The following is a 25,805-nucleotide window of genomic DNA, read 5'->3' as shown; positions in this document are numbered from 1 at the left end:
GAAAAAATAGTCCTTGTTGGTGATCTGAACAGCACATGAGGAAATGAATCTCACCAGGTATGCCTCAGATAGGGAGGTATGTGGTGAAGTTGTACGCAAGGATAGAAAAATAAGAGCACCATGGTGGGCACACAATGGTGCTCTTATTTTTCATGCCAAAAGTTTCTAGCAAATAAGTCAGCATGTGCCCTAAAAGAATACAGAGAAAAATGTAAGTGAGCTAAGCTATGTGTAAAAGTTGCTAAACAAAAGTCATAGGAAGACCGGTAAGAGTATGGAAAATAAATATCAGGAAGGTGGCAAAATGTTCTGGAGGCAATTGAAGCTTAGAAATGGAGGAAGAGTACTGTAAAAGGAATTAAAAATGATAGAGGTGACATGAAAACTAATGATAAGGATATCCTAGATGTCTGGAGTAATTACTTGGAAAGACTTAAACAAACCAAGAAGTGACAGAAATGTACTAGAAAATTTTCAAGAGGAATGCAAAGAGGAGTACATATGAATACTTGAGGTAGAAAAACCTGTCAAATACTTCAAATGTGGAAAAGCAGCTGGAGTACATGATATTTGACCAGAAATGCTTAAGTATTATTATTATGGGCAACTCCAAGGAGTCCTTACACTCATCGAGGGAGGCCCTAACATCATGTCAAGAACTATTCAACATTCACACAGCATCTATCATACTTTGCCTTGAACTCATTCACAGTCATGGCACCCAAAACAGACTCGGGCAGCTTATTCCACTCATTCACCACTCTCCAAGTAAAAAACCTAGTTCTAACACCCTTGCTAACCACACTCTTGCCTAGTTTCCATGGATGGCCCATAGTCCTACCACCAGTCCTGTTCTCAAAAATATCTTCTGAATTAATCTTATAGAAACCCTTCAGTAATTTGAATGTCTCAATCATATCCCCCTCTTCCGCCTATCAACCAATTTCTGCAACCCATAAATCTTCAACTTGTTCTCATAAGGTTCATTCCATAAACCTGCTATCATCTTGGTCACTCGTCTCTGGATCCTCTCCATCAAGAAGAAACCCATATCTGGGCACAATAGTCTAGATGGGGTCTTATCAAGGCTCGATACAGAGGAACAATAACTTGCTTGTCTGTGCTCATCAAAGTATACTTCAATAACCAAGTGATTCGATGGGCTGATTTAACCACTTTTGCAATGTACCCCCCCCCCTCCCCCAAACTTCAACTTCCTATCCACCAACACTCCCAAATCCCTGGCCTCGTCAATCTCCTGGAGTACAGTTCCAATGTGGTATACTGCTGCTAATCTTTTCACCCCAAAATGCATAACCTTACATTTTGCCACATTAAATTGACATCCATTCTCCTTAGCCCAGTCCTCCAAACTATCCAAATCATCCTGCAAAATTTTGACATCTTGTGCATTCACTATTGCTCTACCCAACTTTGCATTATCAGCAAACAAATGAACAGTTCCTCTCAGATCCTTTCCTATATCGTTAATGAACAAATTAAACAGTAGAGGTCCAAGAACAGAACCCTGCAGCACACCAAGTCACAGGCTGTCTTTTGGTATGGAGGTATAAGTTTTGCAGTAGCTACACTGCATAACTCAGAGGACCTGGACAGTAGGTTGAATTCCCAATGATTGAAGTAGAGCTCTCATAGTACCCATCTATAAAAAAGGGAATAAAGCAGAATGTGAGAATTAGAAAGGAATTTCTCTACTGAATGCTCCAGGTAAGATTTTATGCATGCATACTTAGCGTATGAGAAAGATTGTGGAAGAGAAACTTGGAGAAGAACAAGCAGATTTTCAGTCCAAATTGAGGTTATCAAGATCAGATTTTCACATTAAAACAAATAGTTGAGAAATCGTGGGAATATGACAAGGATATCTACTTGAGTTTTATAGATCTGGAAAAGGTATAAGACAAGGTGCCCAGAGAAAAGCTTATTCAAAACAGTGCAATTATATGGGAATAATGGGACTTTATTGAATGGAACAAAATCAGGAGTAAGCCAAAGATGCACATTATCTCCACTCGTATTCATCATCTACATGGATTATATTATGAAAGAAAGTGCAATAGGCCCGATATATCAGAATTGGAGATGTCAAACTTAGCTCACTGATTTATGCAGATGTTGTACTCCTGAACACATAGTGCAAGTCTCCAGGATTCTCTAAATTGAATAACAGCTGTAACAAATTTGGCATGAAAATCAGTAATAAAAAGACCAAAACTATGAAAATAGGCAGGAACATTCAGCTGCATTTTGAATGGTGATCCTATAGAACAAGTAAAATATTTCAGCTATTTAGGCACAGTTTTAGTGAATATGGCAGGTTAAAATTGGAAATAGACAACAGAATAAGCAAAGTTTGTATGGTGGGTAGCCAGCTAAATAAATTTATATGGAATAAAGAGAAATTAGCCAAAACCAAACTAGCAGTATACACAAGACAGTGTTCAAACCAAGTTTAAGTTATGCATCTGAGAATTGGGTTAGAAATAAAGCCTTTGATCAAAAACTAGAACCTACAGATATCAGTGTTCTGAGAAAAATTAGGATAGTGAACCGATGGCATCAATGCAAGAATCATATTAAAAATGAAGAAAGGAACTTGACATTATCAGCAGAGCTAATCTATGGTGATATGGCAACTTAAATAGAATGTGTGATGAAAGGTTAGCAAAAATGTGTTTGATGCCAAGATGGCAGGAAAGAGACCGAGAGGAAGACCAAGGTCTAGGTGGATCGATTCAGTTAGAACCACCTTAGAAGAATGAAATGTTAGATATGACAATATCAGAGTGCTTACAAGAGACTAATTTGGAAGAAAATTGTGGACAAGAGATTAATAATAATGTAAACTTAATCATGTAGTGCTGTCATAGTAACCGGAATATCCCTTGGGGTATATATCAGGAAACTGATAATGATTGTAGTTAACAACAGAGATTCAGATCCATGATTTTATTATAAAAATAAGTTACCACCTTAAGAATTAAAGAAACTAAGTGAAAGAACAAGTAAATTTAAAATAAATATCTTTATTTACAATTAAACAAAAGTGTTTAGTGTAAGTTTAAGTACTGCATGGGTGTAACAGTGTATGTATAAATTGTTTATGTTTTGCAAGTGCTATATACAAATCTGCATTATACCTTACATTCGAAAGAGAAAAGGGCCCACAAACATCATACATAAAGAAAAAAACGCCACACAAGGTTTCTGATTTCTTGTCTTCAATATTACGGGATTTAATGAGAACAAAGAAACAAAAGAATTAAACTTGAAATAAATAAAGAACAGTTTCTTCCACTCTCAACTATGGCCATTGAAATATAATTATCTGTTTTTCTTTAAAAACAAAAAAAAATTTGCACAACCTTTCCAGAGTAAAATAATATTTCTTCTTTCATGTCTTCTCTAACATATCACTTCCTTTTTCTTTATTTCTTTGGAATACAAACATAATTTCAAAGTTCTTTTTATTCTTCTGGAAACTTCTTCCTTATCCTTGAATACAAAAATTCATCACTTTCAGGTTCATAATGTTTAATTAGAATGAGTCTGCCTTAATATATCAGGAACAGTCCAATACTCTGAGAGAAAAACTATATAATTCTTATCACTTATCTACACTGCAACTTAGTTTTTTTCCCTTAAAAGAAATTCATCTATTAATTTTGGGTGACTGTTTGTTTCTTTTAATCCTCTTTTCAAACTTTTTTGACTTAAGAAACATCCTGTATTTTAAACATCCATTACTATACAGTATTTCTCCCAAACTTCCAACACTCAGAACTTATCTTATTTCATTCTAATCAACAGCTATTCTATTTTTTTGCCTCTCAGTATATCAACTTCTTCAGAAATATAAACTTTGCACAAACACACCAATGGCTGGTATGGCAAATAACATAGCAGCAAAAACAAAAGTAAAATCATTGCTTGTTGTAAACAAGACTATTAAAAGTAAAAAACTTGTCAGAGAGTTCAATATTTTCTTCTCTCAATTTTAAGTTACAGAAATAAAAATTAAATTCCATTAATTATCACAATTAAACAGTTTGTGAAAGGCTATAACTATACAAAGATTGCTTTGTATATAAGAACATACTAAACAAAATCAGATGTCACCTGACAGTCCTTAGTTTTGAAAAAAAAAAAAAAAGGAGACAAACTATTTCCACATGCAAAACATCGGTTGCATGTGTTATCTAAAGTATTATCTAAATTATTTTTAGATAATACTTGGCAAGGACATTTCAAAAGAAATGAAAATAATGTAGAAACTGAACTATGGTAGACATGCATTATAGAACACACACTACTGTAATGAAATGCTATAATGAACTATGAAAAAGGTCCCACCTTAAAACAACAGAACCAATGCTATTTACTTAAAATCTCAGACCTTAGTGATAGCAAAATGAATTCCTGGCAAATGATGTCACAATTCATGCAGACAAAAGAAGTGACAACACAGGAAATAGTAATTACAGCTGAACAAAAGAGCTGGCATAAAAACTAAACATAAAAGACACAAAACATGTGAAAGAGTGCAAATGCAAATAATTCATCACTTTTAAACATTAAATTAAAGGAACATTGTATAACTGTAACGTCATCAAATTCTTGGTATGGAAGGATCTGTCTGGAAGACAGATCCTCGTGGATTGATCAGACAAAAGTACCTAAAGGGAGATTATAGGATACTATAACAGAACTACATGATTAAATTCACATTATTGTTAACCTCCCATTAACAAATTTTATCCAAATATTACTGTTATTTGGAAGGTACTGATATTGTCAGGTCTTACATTTCTGTCCTCTAGGTACTTTTATCTGATCAATCCACAAGGATCTGTCTTCCACTGGGTCTAACAGTGGAAGACAAGTTTTCCAGACATCACTGGAAGGATTAGCAAACCTGTGCTTTGCTAATCCTTCCTCTCCAAATGCTTCCTAAATGCTAACAAATATCAAGTTCATCCCTAATATTTTCATTTTTAATATAATGTCAATATTGATGCCTTCTGTTTATTCTAACTCACATTATCTAGTTGATCTATTATATTTCTAACTCAGCTCTCAAAATTAGACTGAACACTGTTTTATATACTGCTGATTTGATGCTTTGGCTAATTTTCTTATGCCATATATTTATTCAACTGGCTACCTAGCACAACAGCTTTGCTTGTTCTATTTCCATATTTAATTTACCATCTTCACAAAAATTTTTATTTTTAAAAAATGTTTATTTTATTGTAAAAAAGTATATATTTTATTTATTCTATTATGTACTTCATTCAAGATGCGGTTTCTGCCTGTTATTTTCATGTTTTTGCTTTTATGCATAACATCATCTGCATAATGTAAACAAAAATTTGAATATCTCCAATTTTGATGCCACTTTCTTTCATAAGATGATACAAAGTTGACAAATAAAAATGAAGTGTATTATTATTATTATTGTCATACAATAATATGACACTACAACTGTATGATGTAAATGGGACATATTGAGCAATCAATATGCCTGTATAATGTCCCACTTAGAACCTCCATAGTTCAGTCAGTATAGACAAATCCCTTTTGTCCAAAAGACCTAGGATCGATTTCTGTCCATGACGTGAGAAAGATTTATCTGGTCTCTTTCAACTAAAGATGAATTAGCCGGTCTGTATGGAGGTAGAGAGTTTTTTCATCTGGAAACTCTGGTTTTTCATCCCTCAGAACAAGCAAACCAGCCCCATGAACACTTGCAATATGTGGAAGAGATAGGATCCTCACCTCATTACTCCCATAGTCAACCATGAGGTTGACTATCACAGTTGGTGATAGTCAACCACCTAGATAGGAGACAACACACAAATGGGATAAGGATAATGTCCCACTTATACCATATAATTAACATTTGGAAGGTTTTCTCTTGTCACCTTTCCATATGCTTTTTCCAAATCTACAGAATTTAAATACAAATCCTTGTTATATTCCAAGGATTTCTCAATTATGTATTTAAAATAAAAAATCAGATCCTGACAACTCTTATTTTGCCTGAATCCAGTGTTCTCAAAGTTTTCTTTCTGCAATTTTTCTTAGCTTACTCAAGTATACTTGCATAAATTTGACATAGGATGCTCATTATGGAAATTCATCTAATTCTCATATTCGGTTTATTTTTGTTTCCATACATAGAAACTATGATAGCTCTACTCCAATTACCTTGAATCATACACTCATACATACAAGATTATGCCTTCTAAATTATGCAGTGCAGTTCACTGTAAAATTTTTATACCACCATATTTGAGCATGTCCAGTCAAATGTTATCTACTCCATGCTTTTCCACATTTCATGTGTCTTTTTTTTTTTTTAATCTGAAGTACTGATATGTATTCCACATTGCATTACTCCTAAATATTTTATACTACTATTCCATATTCCATCATTAATTATTTCATTTAGCAATCTTTCAAAATAATTACTTCAGACATCCAGAATATCTTTATCTTCAGATTTTATAAGACTTTTATCATTTCTGTTACTACAGAATTGATAAAGTTTGACATCTCTGTAGCAAATATATTATTACTATTACGTGACATCTCTATGGAGTCCAAGGACACATCAGGGGAGGACACTCTACTTCGCTAAATACATCTTACCCTCTCCACTATTTAATTCTCCTACTACCACACTACTATCATCAATGCCATCTACTGCCCATCATAGCCAAGAACAGTATTTTTTGTCTACAAATTGCAAGTCCTGTGGCTGAAGGCCTATTTGTCTGTGTGCAGAAAGAAAAACCCGAGTTTCCAGGAGAAAAAACCCTGCTACCTCCGTATGAGATCGGCTAACTAACCTTCAATTGAAAAAGCCCTACAAGGATTCCCCTCATAATGATGAGAATCAAACACAGGTCTTTTCCAATTGAAGGACGCAATGTTCTGCTTTTCTTCCAATTGCACTACGGTGGCTACATAAATATATCTTCTGTATTCTTGCCATGACTTCTGTTAGCTATTCATATACAAAACTACTGCTTTCTGTAATATAAAATATTATACAGAAAAATATCTCTTTATAATATCTTTCTGTATATTTTTCATTTTTCTCAGTATTCTTTCAGAATATCTGTGACTTACATGATAAGAACTTTCAATATGCTTTCTTTTTTTTTTCAGAACTGCCTCTTGAGTATACCATGAAGTCCAGATTTTTCTATCCTTGCAAACAATCTCAACAAATGCCTCACTGGCTGAATGAATCAATGTTTTCTTTGGTTTGCCAATGACAGTCCAAAGTTTGGTTCTTGTTTCATGCTATTTTTTTTCTCAAATAGTATTTGTATATTTTAGTCTACAGTTTATGAAAACTGTTTGACCGATTCCTTTTAAAACTCTTACAAATTTTTCTTTTCAATATGATATTCACTTTTATCCTGGGCAAAACTAAATTATCACTTCCTGTTTCAAATCCCCTGTATACTCTTATATATAATACAGTCACTGACTTTGTGCCTTATTTACAGTTCTAAGAGAACAGAATCAATTTATGCCAGCTGTCCATCACTATGAATCTGTTCGATTAGGAAGCTGACTTCTTCACACCATCTGTACCAATCACTTTTCTCCTACCCTTAAGTTGACTACACTGCTTATGTTCCCTCCCTCTTTGTAAATGAAGGTAACCAATTAAAAATGTTGACTGATTGATGAAATTTTCTGGCTATTTTTGATGTTAATAATGCAGACCGCACATGCTTAGTTTATTATGAAGATTTTGGGGAAGTAACATTAATTTAAGCTAACATATTTAAAATTTAAACATTAATTCTGGATTTTCATTTTTATAATTTCATACTTTTCAAGCCTCTTCTTTCTTGTAAATCTCCCATTACTGTTTGCATTTGTACTTTGTAATTTTGTGTGCTTTATGTATGGTTCCTATCTATCCTTTGTGTTCCATCATAAATGTATGATTTCCTTTGTTCTTCCCCCCCCAACATTATGTTTCATGCCTTCTCCTTTGTTTATATATGTTTAAAGTTTATTTTGCACTTGGTTAGACTATAATATATTTAGTTTAATCCCTTTATCCAAGTGTGAGCAAACAAAGTTTGCACCTGAAAATATCTTCAGGACTGAGGAAAGGTAGTGCAACACCAGGCAACTCGGAGCAAAGGTGGACCAAGCTATCATCACTCCTATCTCAGCATCTCCCATAATGCAAAACACATCTCCTTGCAGATATGTATAATGTTTTGCATTAAGGGAAGGGCCAAATGCTTAACATTATACATATCTGCAAGGAGATGTGTTTTGCATTATGGGAGATGCTGAGATAGGAGCGATGATAGCTTGGTCCACCTTTGCTCCGAGTTGCCTGGTGTTGCACTACCTTTCCTCAGTCCTGAAGATATTTTCAGGTGCAAACATTGTTTGCTCACACTTGGATAAAGGATTAAGCTAAATTTATTATTACTTACATATGGTTCCTCCATATATAAACACTGTTTCATAAATGTATGATCTTCTGTCATTTCTTCTATTCTGTTTCCTGCCACTTTCTTTATTTCATGGGATAGGAGATCAATTTTTTTTTTTTTAATTCACTATAGCAGGAGTTTGCACTAAAACTTTCTCAAGTCATCCTTGGGGGTTTGCTAAAGCAAGTATCTAACATGCAAATGAAACTAGTTACCTGTCAGCATTGCAACTAAGGATACCAGTTGATGCAGGATCAATTTCAATAATTGACCCAGCAAGGGAATACATTAAACATTAATTCTGGATTTCATTTTTATAATTTCATACTCTTCCAGTCTCTTCTTTCTTGTAAATTTCCCATCATTGTTCACATTTGTACTTTGTCATTTTGTGTACAACAAATATATCCTCCTATCCCTCATTTCTCCCTATCCTACCAACATAATCATATATCAGCCAACCTGGTTGGCCGAGTGGTTAGCGTATCCGTTCTCCAGCCAAAAGGCTACGGGTTCGAATCCCACCATGGGCATGGATGTTGTGATTGTCTGTGAAAATACTAGGGGTGGTTGGCGGTAGATGGCATTGCTGTATATGTGGTTCGTTGTAGTTGGTAGATTGAGTGGTGGAGACAGGGAGTTGTGGAGCAGGTGCCCTCCCTTGATGAGTCCGTGGACTCCCTGGAGGTGTCATGAACAACAAATTAATTTCAGCTATTACACAGTAATCTCTCAATTATTCAACCACAATAGGAGAACTTGCTCGTGTAATAATTAAAAGGTTGGATAACTGAAGATACAATTGCATATGCTGTACCAGAAGTCAGCTGACACCAACTCATTCAAGGGTCAGTTAATTGAAAGTTTATTTAAAGTTTGGTTAATCTGAGAGATTATTGTAGTTAAAAATATGCAAACTGGTGAGATTTCTCCTATAGAGCTAACAGTTATCTCAAATATCAAAACTGAAAATAAGTAAATGCATCAACTGATTTTTCAGAATGAATTTATATTAAATACAGGTAAACTACATTTAATATCACAGATAAGAAAATTTAATGCATTAAAAAAATGTTTCCCACATACTGTATGATGCATGGCCAACAATTTTTTTATGTACATGATTTCCTGCATACTGTGCTACTTTGGCACCACCATGGCCGTCATATACTGCAAAAAATGAAGCTTCTTTATCTTCAGACAAAGATAAAAGATGAGTATGTGCATCCTCCATGTCTACAAAATGTTAAAGAACCTTAACATATGATAAGAATATTCAAGTATAACATTAAATACACCTAGAAATTTGCATGTATGCTTAAGTTTGCTACACTTATTTCAGAAATGTTCATTTTTAGTGGTCACAGGTTTTTCTCTCTTTTTTATTTTCTTAATTTTATTTTCATTTCATAAGATTAGAATTAAAATAGAAAAAAGTGAAAGATGTTTACATAAATTCATGTTTATTCAAAAATCATTTTTTTTAATAATCAAAAGTCAAATCAATGTATTCTTTAATAATCAAAATAAGGATAGATATTTAATATTCCCAATTTCTATCTTGTTCTTTAATCTTTAAATAACTGTTTTGTAGTCCTTTACTAATATGATGTACTGGTATTCTTTTTAAACACAAATGATGATCTGCCATCATAAAACATTCCAGATATCTTCATTCAATCTCTAAATATTTAAATGAAATCTTTCTCTCTGATATTCACTCTGACATTTTAAGAGAAAGCAAAAAAAAAAAAAAAGAGAGCTCTCTAGCTCATATTATAAATACACTATCAAACTTCTTGAAAAAACTTTAAGTTTTAAACCAATCCATGATTTTTTTTCTTGTGGCAAATGTTCCTTCAAACCATATATTCTCAGTAAATTTTCTTCCTAATAAGAAACATTTTCCATTCTTGTCTAATGCTTAAAACTGTTTCATTACCCAAATTTTATATGAAACAGTGATAAGAGAATTTTTATCTGAATCTAATAAACTTTCTTGGAAAAAGTTTTGAAACCTGAAATTAAAATTTTACAGCTATTCTCTTTGTTTTTAAATGTGTTTAAAAAAAAAAAAATTATACAGGTTGTGCTATATCATTCATATCTCACATAGAGATATTTCAAATATCCTAAATTAACCTTTATGTATTTTACTTTATGAAGAAAGAGGAAATTAAGATCTTCATGAATCCCTTTAAAGTAATCACAATGACCAACTGGAACAACAGAAAAATACTGATATTCAATAGAAGGACAGATTTTAAGCATTTTTAGATCAGTCAATGAATAACCTCCTTAGCTTGGGTTAAATACTTCAGCACTTAAATTTAACATGTACAGAAATATTCCTCAATATGGTAGTAAACCTTCCTGAAAAAGTATAGGATAAATTCATTCACATAACTTCCACACTGAGAAAAATGAAGTGTTCCTGGAGCAAAGCAGGCATGATAACTCTCTCTCTCAAGATTGATTTGCTTGTAGTGAAGTGATGTAGTTCACTCTCACATGTCAGTAAGATTTACTGATCACTTATATTAACAATGTATATTGAAATGGTTGAAACAACTATATTAAGCAGTTCTTGGTAGTGAAGACATAGGTCTATGAATTAGAGTCCTTATGGCAGATATGATTTGAAAACGACTTGTTTTTCTAGTGTTATAGCCTTAAACACTAGTTTCACAAAAATAGCATTGTAATCTATGCTTATTATTTTCTTCTTTTTTTGGTGTTCACTAAAATAACAAAAGAAACAACCTTCTTGTTACATTTAGTCCATTTCCACAACTGTTCGATAGATGTGTGGGCAACTTTATATAGTGCCCATAGTTAATCTTGATTCTCAAGTTTCATCTGAAAGTATGCTAAAAACGCACTTATGAATTTCATGTTTTTCTGCCTCCTCTTCACTAGAAATTATAACAGATATGAAAACGCATATATATATGCAAGTTCTTGACCAACCATAACTGAAAATTAAAACACAATAACACAAAGATGATGTAAACACAGAAAATATTATACTGACACACCCTAATGACTTTTTAAGAGTTTATAATCAAGTTACCATAGTTTTTACCCATTAGGTCTAGAATGATGTTTTAACACAAACATGTTAGAACACATACTTCCAATAATGTGTAGTTCAACTCTGTTACTAGAAAATAAAATTAGCATTTTAACTACTTAATTTGAATATCGGAGTTTATGATATGTTGCAAAAAATCTGTAAATGATAGGCAAAAAAAAAGTTGCTGGTTTTGTGCTCAACACAGCTGAATTACTAAAGGCTCAGACTGCAGAGTTTACGTTTCATCTTAATCAAGTCTATGCAATACACTCAACTCTCACTATGGCAAAAACATTATACTGAATTCGCTCATGGCAACAAACTACCAGAAAGTTGAAGCCAAATCAATGCTATGATAAAGAATTAACTACAGCAAAATCACACAGTGTAAGATATATTCCTTCCTTTGACTCAAAAATTTACTAAAGGGAGAGCTGAATGTAATTCTCTATCTTAAATAGAGAATTTAAGATAGATTTTTTTTTTAAATAGATCGCATGCATGAAAATACTGTTCAGCTATTATACAAACTTTTCAACACTGTCTATCAACTGCCATTCTTTGGAACAATCTTAATATGCCTTTTCTGAAAATTACAACCTACATACAGACAATTCTGATGCTTTTTTTTTTTAACCTTCTATCCATTTAGAATAGCACTGTGCACAGATTTAAAACTACCTGTCTTATTTGAGATCACAAAAAAGAAAATTTTTTAAATTCTTTAAAATACAGTCAAAGCAGATGACTTGACACCTGTTACACCAAATGTCATTACAATAAAAACAGATAACTTCATGTAAATAAGCTTTTCATTTAGTTATTATTATCAAAATTTTTAGTCACATCTCAAGGCAACTATTATCAGAGAAAACTAATAAGGAAGAACACAGAAGGAAAGAACAGCATGAAAAAGTTCAAACCCAAAAGTTGTTTGAAGGGAAAAAAAAAAAAAAAAAAAAAAAAAAAAAAAAAAAAAAAATCCAGAAGCAGATCAATAATGAATATGATCCCACCAATATTCTATGAATAAAGTGGGTAGGATGAAAGGAATTTTTTTGGAAATAAAAAAATAAAATTAAATAAAATAAAATAAAATAAGAAGTTCATATTTATTGACAAAAGGTAACTATTACTTTAATCAATTTAACAGTCATACTTTTTTTTGATAATTTTTTCATAATCATTACTGAAAGTTTTTCGAAACTTGTTAAAAACATTTAATTAGAAAAAAGCAAAGCAAAACAAATATTTTCTATTATTGACATTTTTAAGGTCATTATTAATGTTTTTATACTTGGAATATAAAAACATTAATATTTGGAGGAGACCACACTCCTACCAGGCGTGTTCCCTGGGTGGCGGATGGGGGAAACCCAAATGGGTTGCTCTGAATAAAGAATAAAGAGCCGTGGACCAAAAGATGTAGCAGAGGCATGGCAAGCTGGCTACATATTATGCCAGTAACTTTCATGAGCAGGAGAAAGGCCACAAACCGAGATAGTGCTACTGCGTAAGGGAAACAGACGCGCCTACTCAAAGACCACATAGAGTAGGTGAGAAATCAGCAATGTGGTCAGCCAAGGATGTGAAACATGTAGCCACCCTCAACATAAGATCACTATACTGACCTGGAAAATTATGATTAGTCCAGGAAAATTTAAAAAGACTGAAATGGAGTATTTTAGGTTTATCAGAGACACATTGGTGCGGAGATGGATTCATGGATTTACCAGAAGGAAGACTGTACTTCTCAGGAAGAAAAGATAACATGCACAGAGAAGGAGTTGCATTACTAATTGAAAAGAAACTTACACACTCAGTAATTGAAATAAACCCAGTGTCTCCTAGAATAATAACAGCCAAACTTCAAGCAAAAGAAAAAGGTCAAACAATTAAAATAATCCAAATATATGCACCAGACAGTAACCATTCAGAAGAAGAAATAGAAAATTTCTATGAAGAACTACAACAGGAAATAGATAATCCCAAAAATAGAGAACTCTTGATAGTGATGGGAGATTTTAATGCTAAAATAGGACAGTTCACAGCAGACAAAAAAGATGTGATGGGGAAATTTGGATACGGAGAGCTTAACGACAGAGGAGAACAATTACTCCGCTTCTGTAAAGCAAACGATCTAATGATTACAAACACATTGTTCTATCAACGCCCTAATAATAAATATACATGGACATCCCCAGATGGTAATATAAAGAACTGCATAGACTATATCATCATAAACAAACAATGGAAAAGAGCAGTAAATAATGTACGAACATTAAGAAGTTTTGATTGTGACACTGACCACGAAATATTAACTGCCAAAGTGAAGATAAAATTCAACAGGAAAAATAATATCAGAAAAGAAGAAAACATCAACCTATCAAAACTAAAAGATAGCTCAAGCAGAAGTCGATTTTTAGAACCGATGTGCTTGAAATTAAAACCCTCCATCTTACAGAACAGCGGAAAATACTGGGAAGAAGGAAAAGAAACAGTGTTATCAATTGCAAAAGACACTCTAGGTTCCAAACCCAAAATAAACGAACAGTGGATAACCCAAGAAATGATAGCTACCATAGAAGAGAAAAGAGAGGCCAAGATACTTGTAAACCAACAAAACAATGAAGAGAATAGAGAAAAATACAGAGCACTAAAAAATAAAGTTGATAATCTATGCAAAAAAGCCAAAGAAAAATGGTTAGAAGAAAAAGCTAAGAAATGCCAAGAAGCATACCAACAAAACAACCTAAAAGTCTTCCATGATACTGTAAGAGAAATTACAAAGGAATTCTCAGCAAAAGCAGTAACAATGATAAACAACAAGATGACTGAAACCGGGAATATTGAATATATAAGAAAAATCTGGTCAAACCATTTTAAGACTATCTTCCACCAAGGAAACAAAACTACAATGCCAACAAGAGAAGAAAATAATGATCACCCAAAAATTTTACAAGAAGTTAGATACGCAATAAAACAGATGAAAAACAAAGCACCAGGCATTGATACTATCCCTACTGAACTGTGGTCATATGGAGGCAGCATATCAATAGAATATTTAACAACCCTATTCAATAAAATACTACAAACAGGAGAGATCCCAGATGACTGGAGAACTGGAAAGATCATCCCAATATACAAGAAAGGAGACAAAAGAGACTGCAGAAATTACAGATCAATCAATTTACTCCCTCACACCTATAAAATATTCATAAGAATTATACAAAATAGATTAAAAAACACCTACGAAGAAACGATAGGCATAGAACAAGCTGGTTTCCGAGGAAACTATTCAACAATAGACTTTCACATTGCACCAACTAGCAGAGCTCAGCTGGGAAGACCATAAAGAACTATATTGTTGTTTTGTGGACTTTAAACAAGCTTTCGATAACATCAACAGAGAAATCCTTCTCAAAATTCTACTAGAAAAAGCAATAGACAAATATATAATACAGTTTCTGATAAAATATTACTCTAAGACAAATGCAATAATTAAAAAGGACACACTCACCACAGAACCCATAGAGATCCAAAAAGGAGTAATGCAAGGATGCCCATTATCCCCATGCCTATTCAACATATATCTAGAAGAAGTTGTAAAGAAAGCAATAGACAATGAGCCTGGAATCAATGTCAACGGTTTAAACATAAATAATATCAAATATGCAGATGATCTCGTCCTTCTTGCAAGAACCCCAAATGAACTACAAAAGTTGATTAACAAGCTAAATGCAACCTGTAAAACATATGACATGACAATAAATATACAAAAGACAAAAGTGATGAAAATAGGGAGGAACAGAACTACCATCATAGAACAAGAACAACTTCATATACCTTGGATCAAAACTAACAGAAACAATAGATGAACTCAAAACAATCAAACACAGAATAGCAATAGGATGGACCACCAAGGAAAAATTACAGAAAATTTGGAAAACAAACAAGATATCTAAACAAGCCAAAATCAAATTATATGAAGCAATAATTATACCAACAGTCATCTGTGGAGCAGAAGCGTGGACAGTTAAAAAAAGAGAGGAGAAAAAACTGCTGGCATTTGAAATGAAATGCTTAAGAAAAATAAATAGAACAAGTTGGATAGAAAAGAAAACAAACATCACAGTCAGACAAGAACTATTGTATAAAAAGACAATAATAGAAAAAATTAGAAAACAACTTGTTTAAGTTAAGGGATATTACATCTCATATAGTTTCTTAGCCAAATAAGAAACTCAAAGAGTTTCATGCCAAATATAGTAGAAACTATATAAAGTTCGGCGATTCCAAGCGTAAGCAAATACCTGGATACTGCAGCACTGATCCCAAAGGGTAGTGCAAGCTGGGGCAACTCGTGGTAGAAGTGGAGCAAGCTCCGATCACTATTCTTGATATTTGCCCATAATGTGAACTTAGCTCCTAGGAACTGTATTTTTGTTCACATTATGAGAGAAGGTCACTACCCAGACCGGTTTCGACCTTTATTGAGGTCTCATCAGTGAGTAGCCAGACCTAGTTAATATCAAGTTTGTAGCGAACAGAACTTGTACCCCTTCTACGAGTATTGCCGTGAGGTGCTCTAATAAATTATTAGATATGTGAAGAGCCAAAGGCTTCAATTCGGCGACATATAACTTGTTTAAGTTAAGGGATATTACATCCCATATAGTTTCTTAGCCGAATAAGAAACTCAAAGAGTTTCATGCCGAATATAGTAGAAACTATATAAAGTTCGGCAATTCCAAGCGTAAGCAAATACCTGGATACTGCAGCACTGATCCCAAAGGGTAGTGCAAGCTGGGGCAACTCGTGGTAGAAGTGGAGCAAGCTCCGATCACTATTCTTGATATTTGCATTATGGGCAAATATCAAGAATAGTGATCGGAGCTTGCTCCACTTCTACCACGAGTTGCCCCAGCTTGCACTACCCTTTGGGATCAGTGCTGCAGTATCCAGGTATTTGCTTACGCTTGGAATCGCCGAACTTTATATAGTTTCTACTATATTCGGCATGAAACTCTGAGTTTCTTATTCGACTAAGAAACTATATGGGATGTAATATCCCTTAACTTAAACAAGTTATATGTCGCCGAATTGAAGCCTTTGGCTCTTCACGTATCTAATAATTAGAAAACAACAACTGAGATGGTTTGGACACACTGAGCATGGATGCAGACAGACTTCCTAACATCCTAATCAATACTTTTCCAACTGAAAAAAAGAAGACCTGGAAGACCAAGAATTACCTAGCTGAAATTAATAAAGAACATCTTGGGATGCAGAACATATAAGGAACTTTTTTTCAAACAGCAAGGAATAGAGAAGACTGGAAGATCCTGCTCAAGAGAAGACTCAACCCGTCTTAGACGGAAGAGAAGAAGAAGAATACTGAAAAAAGAAACTTTCTCTTAAAAAAAAAAAAAAAAATTAGTAGAATCAAAATATTAAATTGATAAAGCATAATATTAATATTCTACAGATATTCCCTTTCTAATATCTCTTAATATCAGAAACATAACTAAACAAGGAATTTATATGTAGAGAAAGACCAACCAACCAACCAACCCACACACAGAAATGCCCTAATTATAGATGAATGGATCCAAATTTAACTATTTTCAGTCTTTCTAATAATTTATATCAGAATTTTTCTGATATAAATTATCAGAATGTTTTTAATAAGAAGAGAAAAAGCATGAACATTTACAAAAATAAATGAACTTAAAAATAAAATATGCATACAGCTTTCTAGTCCCATACAATTATGCCCCGAAATAAATATCCCATAAGAATGAGATAAATTTGGATGACGAGCAAACAGAAGCACATAAGTACATCATTATATATGACAAATTAATGTTACAAAGATTACACTAGAACAAATAAAAAGTAACTGGCATATTTATTCATATGAAGATAAAAATAACTTGTGAAAGCATGCTAATTTGATATGTTGATAAGTCTTAATAAATGTTTTTATTTTTATTCTTTAAGCTACTAACTTTACTTTCAAAGTTAACTACAAAATAAAAACCTGTGCTTTGTTTACTTCAAACATTTCACTAGTATTATAAAAAAAATTCATTAAAAATAACTATTTTTAAAAAGTCAGAATAGTAAAAAAAAAGAAGAAAAGCAAAATGCATAGAAACCTGGAAAGACCATATTTTGTCTCTAGTTTAATGGATCCCTAAGTTATGATCCAACATTAATGAGAAATCTGAAGAGAGAGAGAGAAGAAATCTACCAAGACTTATATAGTGAATAGCCAGAGGGGGGGGGGGGAATTCCACAAAGGTAGGAAAAGTAGACTATAAGATAGTAGTTGAGATCTGGAATGAGAACTATTTAACAATTGAATATTCAGGAAATGTAAAGAGCAACTACACAACTTATTCCAAATTTTTCCAATGCTTGTGTTCAAAAATGAGTAATAATAGTGTGGCTAAGATATCAACTGTGAACTGATCAAACAAAATCAATATCTGTGGCCAATTAATTAGCAGGTTAATTAACTCTTCCAGCAGTGCATTTTTTAAAATAAAATCTAATCCAAGTTATAAACCGATCATACATAAGTATTGTGGGTGGGCTAAAGGATTAGATAATCCAAAAATCCTATCCTAGAGATCAAATCTGGAACTTTTTCAAGCCACCTCAGGCAAGGTGATATTTATTGACTATAGTTCGCCCACCGATTAGAGGTCCCTCGACACTTCTGTGCATGTCAGAAAAAGGAGAATCCATTCCGATAATAGGGTAATCAATCTGTCTTCTAGGATGTGTTTGTTTATTCAGGTCGGAAAATTTAGCTTTTCTTTTAACAACATTGTAGTTTTTAAAGTGTAACTATTTTGCTTGTATAACAGTTGGAAAAATGTACGTAGAGTATTAACAAAATTAAAAAAGGTATAGCATAAAACAAAAATTTAACTAACTTTATTTTTAAGAAAGTTTTCTATAAAATAAAAATAATTATACAGAAAAACAGAAATTTTTTCAAATGAACTTAGATATTCTAAACTTACAGTTGAGAGAACTGAGATACTTTAATGTCCTAACCCGATTAATTATCTATGACTTGTTGCGACTCTTTTAACAAACCCATGCAAAAAAAGGTTGGAAAAAAATACCATTATCAAATCCTTTTAATCTTCATAGTCATCTGAATCGGGGTCCGAATCACCACCACTTTCACTTAAACTGATCACCAAAGGTTCGCATAATTCTTCGATAATTCTGTCTCTGTCCCAATACATATTTTCCAATGAGGTGACATGAAAGCAATATTTTCCCCAGTTTTGAACTGTAATACTTTCAATCGCCTGTTCTGAAAGCTTAAAAAGTTTCGACATGTCAATACCTCCAGTTACGTTGTGATGGCAAATGAAACTTTTCACTTCTGCCCAAATATACTCAATAGTATTAATATCGCAATGATATGGGGTAACCTCAAAGTTGGAAATCCATGCTCTTTGAGCATCATGTCGAATTTAAATAGTTTAGTTGTGGGAGAGTTTCTTTTGACCAAATTAAGCAATTTAATTTTTCGCATATCTGGGGAATGAGAAATGTTATTTGCAGAGAGCCAATCCATAAGAACTTGCTTCTTATTAGACCAATTTGGAACTTTGTTTGATCGAATAGAGTGATATGAAGCGTTATCAATTATAACAACAGCATTTTTAGGAAGGTTTGCAATCAGTTTTTCTTCTGCCCACTTTTCAAAGATTGTAGAATTCATTTGCCTATGGTAATTGGCTTTGTATAGTAAGTTTGAATTCGGTAAAAAATCCATTTCTCCACCTGCACACAAAATTATTATGCGGCGCGAGGCATTTCTGGTTTATAGCACTCCACATTCTTCTTTAGACTGCCAACATTTTCCATAAGTTAAATTACTATCAATCCAAGTTTCATCTAGATACACAATCAGTTTTTTCTCCTCCCTGAAACATCTTATTGCTCTCAAATACTGCGTTCTAGATAAAATAATGTCACTTCGCTCCATGATAAGTTTCCTTTTATTCTGGGACTTTTTAAAACAAATCCAATTTCATGAAGTATTTTCCTTAAAGTTTCTCTTTTCCAAGGAAAATTGATTTTTTCCTTAAGCACAGGAATCAATTTCGGAACAGTTGGCACTCTTTTCTTGACCATGTAAAATTCATCAATAGTTCTTATAACGTCTACATCAAAATCATTCAAAGTTACGGTTTCGATGGTATTCTTTACTCTGATGCTTTTTTTTTTTTTTAGGAGATTTAAATTTTGGCTTACCTTCACCTTTTGATTTCCTACGAATTCTTTTAACAGTCGACCCCCAATACGCCCGCAATTGCACTTGCACATTTTATGACTTGAGAAAGGGGAACAAGGAGACGATTCTTTTTCATAAAATGTCAGCACATTATTCAATATTCTTTTGCAAGAGCTACTGAAACATTTAACAACAGAACTTGTTGACTGTACTGGATCCATCATACAAATTAATAATAAAAAAAAATAATGCAAAAAAGTGACAACAAAAATCACGCTAGTACTAGTACAGCGACAGACAAGAAAGCACGTGATTTCGCATGTTGGCAGCCAATTCGTACATCCTTCATTTCTTTCTCCCCTTCAGCATGAATCGACTATTCTTGGCAAAATGCCAAATAGAGATCTAAAACGGTGGGCGATGAAGACAATGGAATGATAATTAGATGGCTGATATTTACCACTTTTTCTTTTAAATATTTTGTAATGGACTGAATCTGAATATATATTTACTTCCAGGATTAAAGGTAAATGCCAGACAAGCGTGGAAAATTGCATACATGATATAGGATGAGTGCTAATTTTAAAGTATAAATTTTGAGAAGATGTAATCGTTCTTGCTTCACACTCAACTGCAATTTAGATGCAAAAATGATCTAAATTAAAGTCTAAGAAAGTAATGAACTTGTCTTCTATGCAAATTGCAGTTGCACTTTGTCCCTCATAGGCTTCTGGATACAATTTATACACTTCCATGCTTCCATTTTTCTCTCTCTCTATCATATCCAGATGCTACCATTCTAACAACAATAAAAGATAACTGACTCTGTCATCATTCTTCTCCAAACTGTTGCACATAACTTTAGACAAACCACCTTTTCTTTTACCAGAAAGATATCACAAAATATGTCTTTCTGGTAGATATCATAAAAGTCTTGTATTTCTGAAAATATCTTCCATTTCCAACTGTACTGAAGAAATAACACCCACCTATGATGTCTCTATTAACTTTCATACTGATCAAGAATGGAAACAAGGTTAGATCCAGCACCCTTCCCCTCCAAAAAAAAAAAAAAAAGGGGGGGGGAGGTTATCAAACTACCATACCATTGTTCTAACCTGAGTTCTCTCAACAATCAACTTCTTACCTACTTACAAGCTCACAATTAAGTAGCAATAACCAGTATGAATTTCACTGCTCAATTTGCAGCATCAAGTCAACCACACTGATCAGCATAATGCAAGTGGAAAGATATGAAGAAATTTATGCAATTGTTCTTGAATTATCTGCCATCTGATTGGGTCTAGCATGGAAGCATACCTGGCAATAACTACCATCCTATGGTTTACCTTCCCCCTTTTCTTGTCAACTTCTTCTCTAGTCATTCAATGTGTCATGGTGAATGGCTTCCTCTTTTCAAATTTTACTACCAATGCCAGAATATCCAAGGACTCTTACTTTCATCTCATCCTTTTCCTCCTATAGACAAATTACCTTCTTGCACTTGGCTCAAATCTTAACTAGTTTTGCTGACTACAGTACACTCAATTTTTCCTCTTCACTTGGCAAACCATACAGTGTTCAAACATTCTAAGACTGCTCATAACCAATGCCTTAAACACATCAGCAATTTCCTGATATATATATATACCCTCAAAGGATGTATAGGATACTAAGAGAGTACTACATGATTAAAATTAGATTATTGCTAATGCCTATCATACCTGACAAGAAATTATATTCTTGTTTTAAATCTTAACCAAGTGCCAGCAAACAATTGTGCATGAAGTAACTTCATGGCTAGTGGATTTTGTATAGAGGCTATTGACATGACATCAACTACATCAGTATCCCATAATGCAAAGCATTCTTTCAGATGTACATTGCTATGCATTATAGGAAAAGTCACTGCCCAAACTAGTTTCAACTTCTTTCCCCTCATCAATAGAAGCCAGACCAAGAAGATACTAAAGTCAAATCACTGCAGAAGTCATATATTTTCCATATATACAAGTAGTAAAATGGTGTATCACCATATAATTAACATACTCTGGGTCAGAGGAAGTTGTAGGAAATATTTTCACTTAGTTATAATGTACGTTATACTTGAAAAGAAATTATATTCGTGTTTAAATCTATACCTAAGTAAGCAAACAAGTTTGTGTGTGAAGTAATTTCGCAACTAGTCTACTAGTATATAAGTAAACTGTAGACTATTTCACTTGTTCTGCAAGTGTCTCCATTGAGAATGCAGTTGATTTCCATGTTCCTACCTATTTTCATAGTTTGTCTTTTTATTGCCAACTGTTACAGCCAGGGTGTATATTCCTAGTGTGCTACGTGTATGCCACACACACACACCATGAAAATTCATGAAATCATTTTTGAGCCGTTATTTAAAATAAATTATTTCTTATTTATATCAGTTATTTATTTGAAATAAATAACTATGTTATAAATATCAAGACATTCACAGTGTAAGTTTAAATCAGATAAGGTGAGCACTGCCATGAAAGCAGTCATATATGAAGAAAGAGCAATGCAATTCTCTATGTGGAGTCTGTGACGAGGCATCTATTTGGATTTTTAACAGTGTGACTGGACATTCACAATGTGACTGTAAATCAGATGAGGTGAACACTGCCACCAAAGCATGCATTTGACTAATCATATTCATGAAGAAATAATATTTTAGCAGTTATTTAAAATAAATGTATTTCTTATTTATATCAGTTATTTATTGGAAATAAATAACTGACTGTTATAAATAAAAACATTCATAGTGTGACTGTAAATCAGATAAGGTGAGCACTGCCATCAAATCACGCACTTGACTAGTCATATACAAAAAAAAAAAGAGAAATGCAATTCTCTACATGGAGTCTCTGTGACGAGGCATCGATCTGGATTTTAACAACTAAAGGTGAATGGAGATTATGCAGCATATATGCATGCTGAGTGCATTCATACTGACTGAAATTTGTGCAGGAATTAAAGGTAGGCAGGCTTTCAGTAAATTACCTATAACCATAAAGTGAAGCACCATTAGTTATTCCTTATTGTTTACTGTTAGATAACTGTGTATTTTTTAACTGACATTTATTTTTTACCTTTAGTGACAATGGAAAACAGCATCTAAGATATTTTGTGCACACCTTTTTCAAATCGAGAAAAAGTTAAAGATTGTAAACTGTCTGCCTCTGCCAAAGTTAAGTAGCATTTACAACTCAGTAACAAAGGCTGAACTGATGTATAAACAGAATGTGTTTGTCCTTGATGAAGTTTTTTTTTTTTTTTTTTTTTTAATTGAATGATTTTTTTTAAAAAAATGTTGCCTTACCACAACACACACACACACCCTCTGGAATACCCAACATACAGCACTGGTTATAGCAGTTATTCAATTTAACTAATGAGTCTTGAGGGACTTGTATACTGGAATTATTTAAGATTATAACATCTGTAAAAAAAATATGAACCTGAGTGGAATATTTCTGATTTTGATATCTGGTTTAATGCTTTCCTTTATAATTTGATCCATATTATTATTACATGACACTCCCCCCCCCCCATGAAACTTGACTACTCATCATGATGGCCACTATGCCAGCAATTAAGCCAGCCACCATCTATACTACATAATCCATTACAATATTTCATGCTCTAACCCACATAAAAAATATAAAAAATAAAAACCCCATTCTAGCTTAATACACTAATTACTTATCTTTAGCCTACAGCATGTGTGTGTGTGTGGGCAAGTTGATGCTGATATTCAGCTAGTTTCAGAGGTATATTTGTTTAGATTGTCTACTGTCTAGACAGTAGACAATCTAAACTGTCTGAACTCAAACAGTGATGAATTTTTTTTTATAGTTATGCAGATAAACAAAATTCTTTCTTTCTTTCTTAATCCTCCTTTTCTACCTTTTATGGTGTTGAGGTATTTTTTATTCTTGCAACTGCCTCAAGGATAAGGTGGTTGGCCCTATGCCTCATGGTGGATCCTATGTCTGCTTCACAAGGCTGGTTGCCTGTTCTGGAGGACGAAAAACTTGAGTTTCCTGGTGAAAAAACCCTCTACCTCCATATAAGACCAGCTAACTCACCTTCATTGAAAAAGACCAGATAAAGGTTCCTTGCATCACTGATGGGAATTGAACCGAGGTCCTTCTGACTAAAAGGACCCCATCTATAATGACTGAGCTATGGAGGCTCAGATAAGCAAAATCATTTAGTAATTTTGCAATTTCATAGGTTATAGTTAATGCACACATTGAGTCTGAGACTGGAAACCTGAACAAAATGTTTTTCATGCACACAGAGGCCAGAAAAAATTATTAAATGAATGAGAATTGTCTAGCAATTTGGGACAGAGCAAACAGAGGACACAATTTGGCAAACCAAATTATATTCTCTATTGGCTAAAACCAGATATAAACATGATGGTACATGAGACTTCATGCTAGCTAGAGCACTGCTAAATTAAACATGGACCCCCCCTGTTGTTTTCATCAGGAAACCAGAATGAAAAGTCATCTAGTGGAACAAACTCCAATATCTAAAAGAAGACGAAGAATAAACTCAATGACAGAAGAACTGAAGATGGGAGCATCAACATAAAGATATATGAATGGAAAGAAAATCAAATTTGCAGAAGAACTGAAAAAAGTATGATGCAGACATAATTATCATGCTGAGACAAAAGGCAAAAACAAGTGAGATCCTAATAAATAATAAGTACAAGACATTATATTTGGGCAATAACAAGAAAAGAAAGAGTAATAATAGCATTCAACACCAAACACGAACATAAATTTCTTGATTGGAAGACAATCTAAGTTCAGTTATGTGGGCAAACTTCAAAATGGACCATGAAACATACCTGAGCCTATGGTCCCACAGAAAGTTCTAATAATGAAGTGGAGGAATTTTTCAAGTCATTAGAGCATGCAGCTAATGTAAAGAAAATTGAACAGTGGTCTTTGTTGGAGATCTCAGCAGAAGAGTAGGAAATGACTTTTGTAAGGTATATAGAAAAGTTTCAGGAAAATGTGGAAAAGAGGGCAAGACTAACAATAATGATAAGTATCTGCTGGATTTCTGCTCATGATAGCAGAAATCCAGCATTCTAGTCATTAATTACCAATGCCATATTCCAACATAAAGATGTGCATAAGTTCACATGGGATAAAGACAAAAGAAATAAGAATAGCCTCATTAGTTATGTTAGCACTGATAGCGAACATCAGTAGTAGAAATATTCATGAGGAATGCAAACAGAAGTACAATGATACTTTAGGTAGAAAAAACTATCAAAAGACTGAAATGTGGAAAGGCAGCTTGGCATGCGTTTATCAACCAGAAATGTTCATAATTGTCTCATGTATCAGCATCGTGTTGGAGGTTTAAGAGAGTACTGACAGCACTAGGAAAGGATTAAAAACTAATTTTAATGCTTCAAATATTTCAACTCAGTCACTGAGAGATCTTCAGGGAGTACAAATAACACTAGTAACACACACACACACAAAGACAACGCAATACTTAATGAAACACGTGGGTGACAAAGTCCTGTCTACATGGTGACCCCCAATAGGCATTTGTAGGAAGCCTAAGATGTAAACTGGGACCTTTGACAATTATTGTTTCTCAAATTTTGGGAAATTTTATACATCCATATTTGTTTAAAATAGGTTGATTTCTTTGCAGCGGTACTCAGCACTAAAAAATCCATCTCTGTTATATAGCAATCCATCACTCCATAACACAGCTTTCCAAACTTCCATGTCCCACTGCACATGCTTTTTGCACCACTGAAGACAACACTGCATGTTGGTTTGGGTAATGTGTTGCTTGCATATTGTGGTCCTACCATGGAAACCCATGTTGTGAGCCTCAGTTCTGAATGTTTTTGTGCAAATTCATGTTCCAGTCAATGCCTGGAATTATCCATTCA

The 25,805-nt window shown here is 33.5% G+C and overlaps 1 protein-coding gene across 3 annotated transcripts in view; it reads right to left on the bottom strand.

Moving 5' to 3' along the window:
- Positions 1–25,805, bottom strand: part of LOC150106687 (putative protein phosphatase 2C T23F11.1) — a 179,244-nt gene that overhangs the window by 126,169 nt on the left and 27,270 nt on the right. For all 3 annotated transcript variants that reach the window (XM_090392637.1, XM_090392635.1, XM_090392636.1), the window contains exon 3: positions 9,588–9,737. In XM_090392637.1, coding sequence (XP_090248763.1) covers positions 9,588–9,737 — 150 coding nt within the window. The remainder of the gene's footprint in view (positions 1–9,587; positions 9,738–25,805) is intronic.

The sequence above is a fragment of the Typopeltis vanoorti genome, chromosome 5 (genome assembly GCF_054136105.1).
Source record: "Typopeltis vanoorti isolate ZY-2024b chromosome 5, IOZ_Tvanoo_1.0, whole genome shotgun sequence".
Taxonomy (NCBI): Eukaryota; Metazoa; Arthropoda; class Arachnida; order Uropygi; family Thelyphonidae; genus Typopeltis; species Typopeltis vanoorti.
This window is presented reverse-complemented; position numbering and strand designations above follow the sequence as displayed.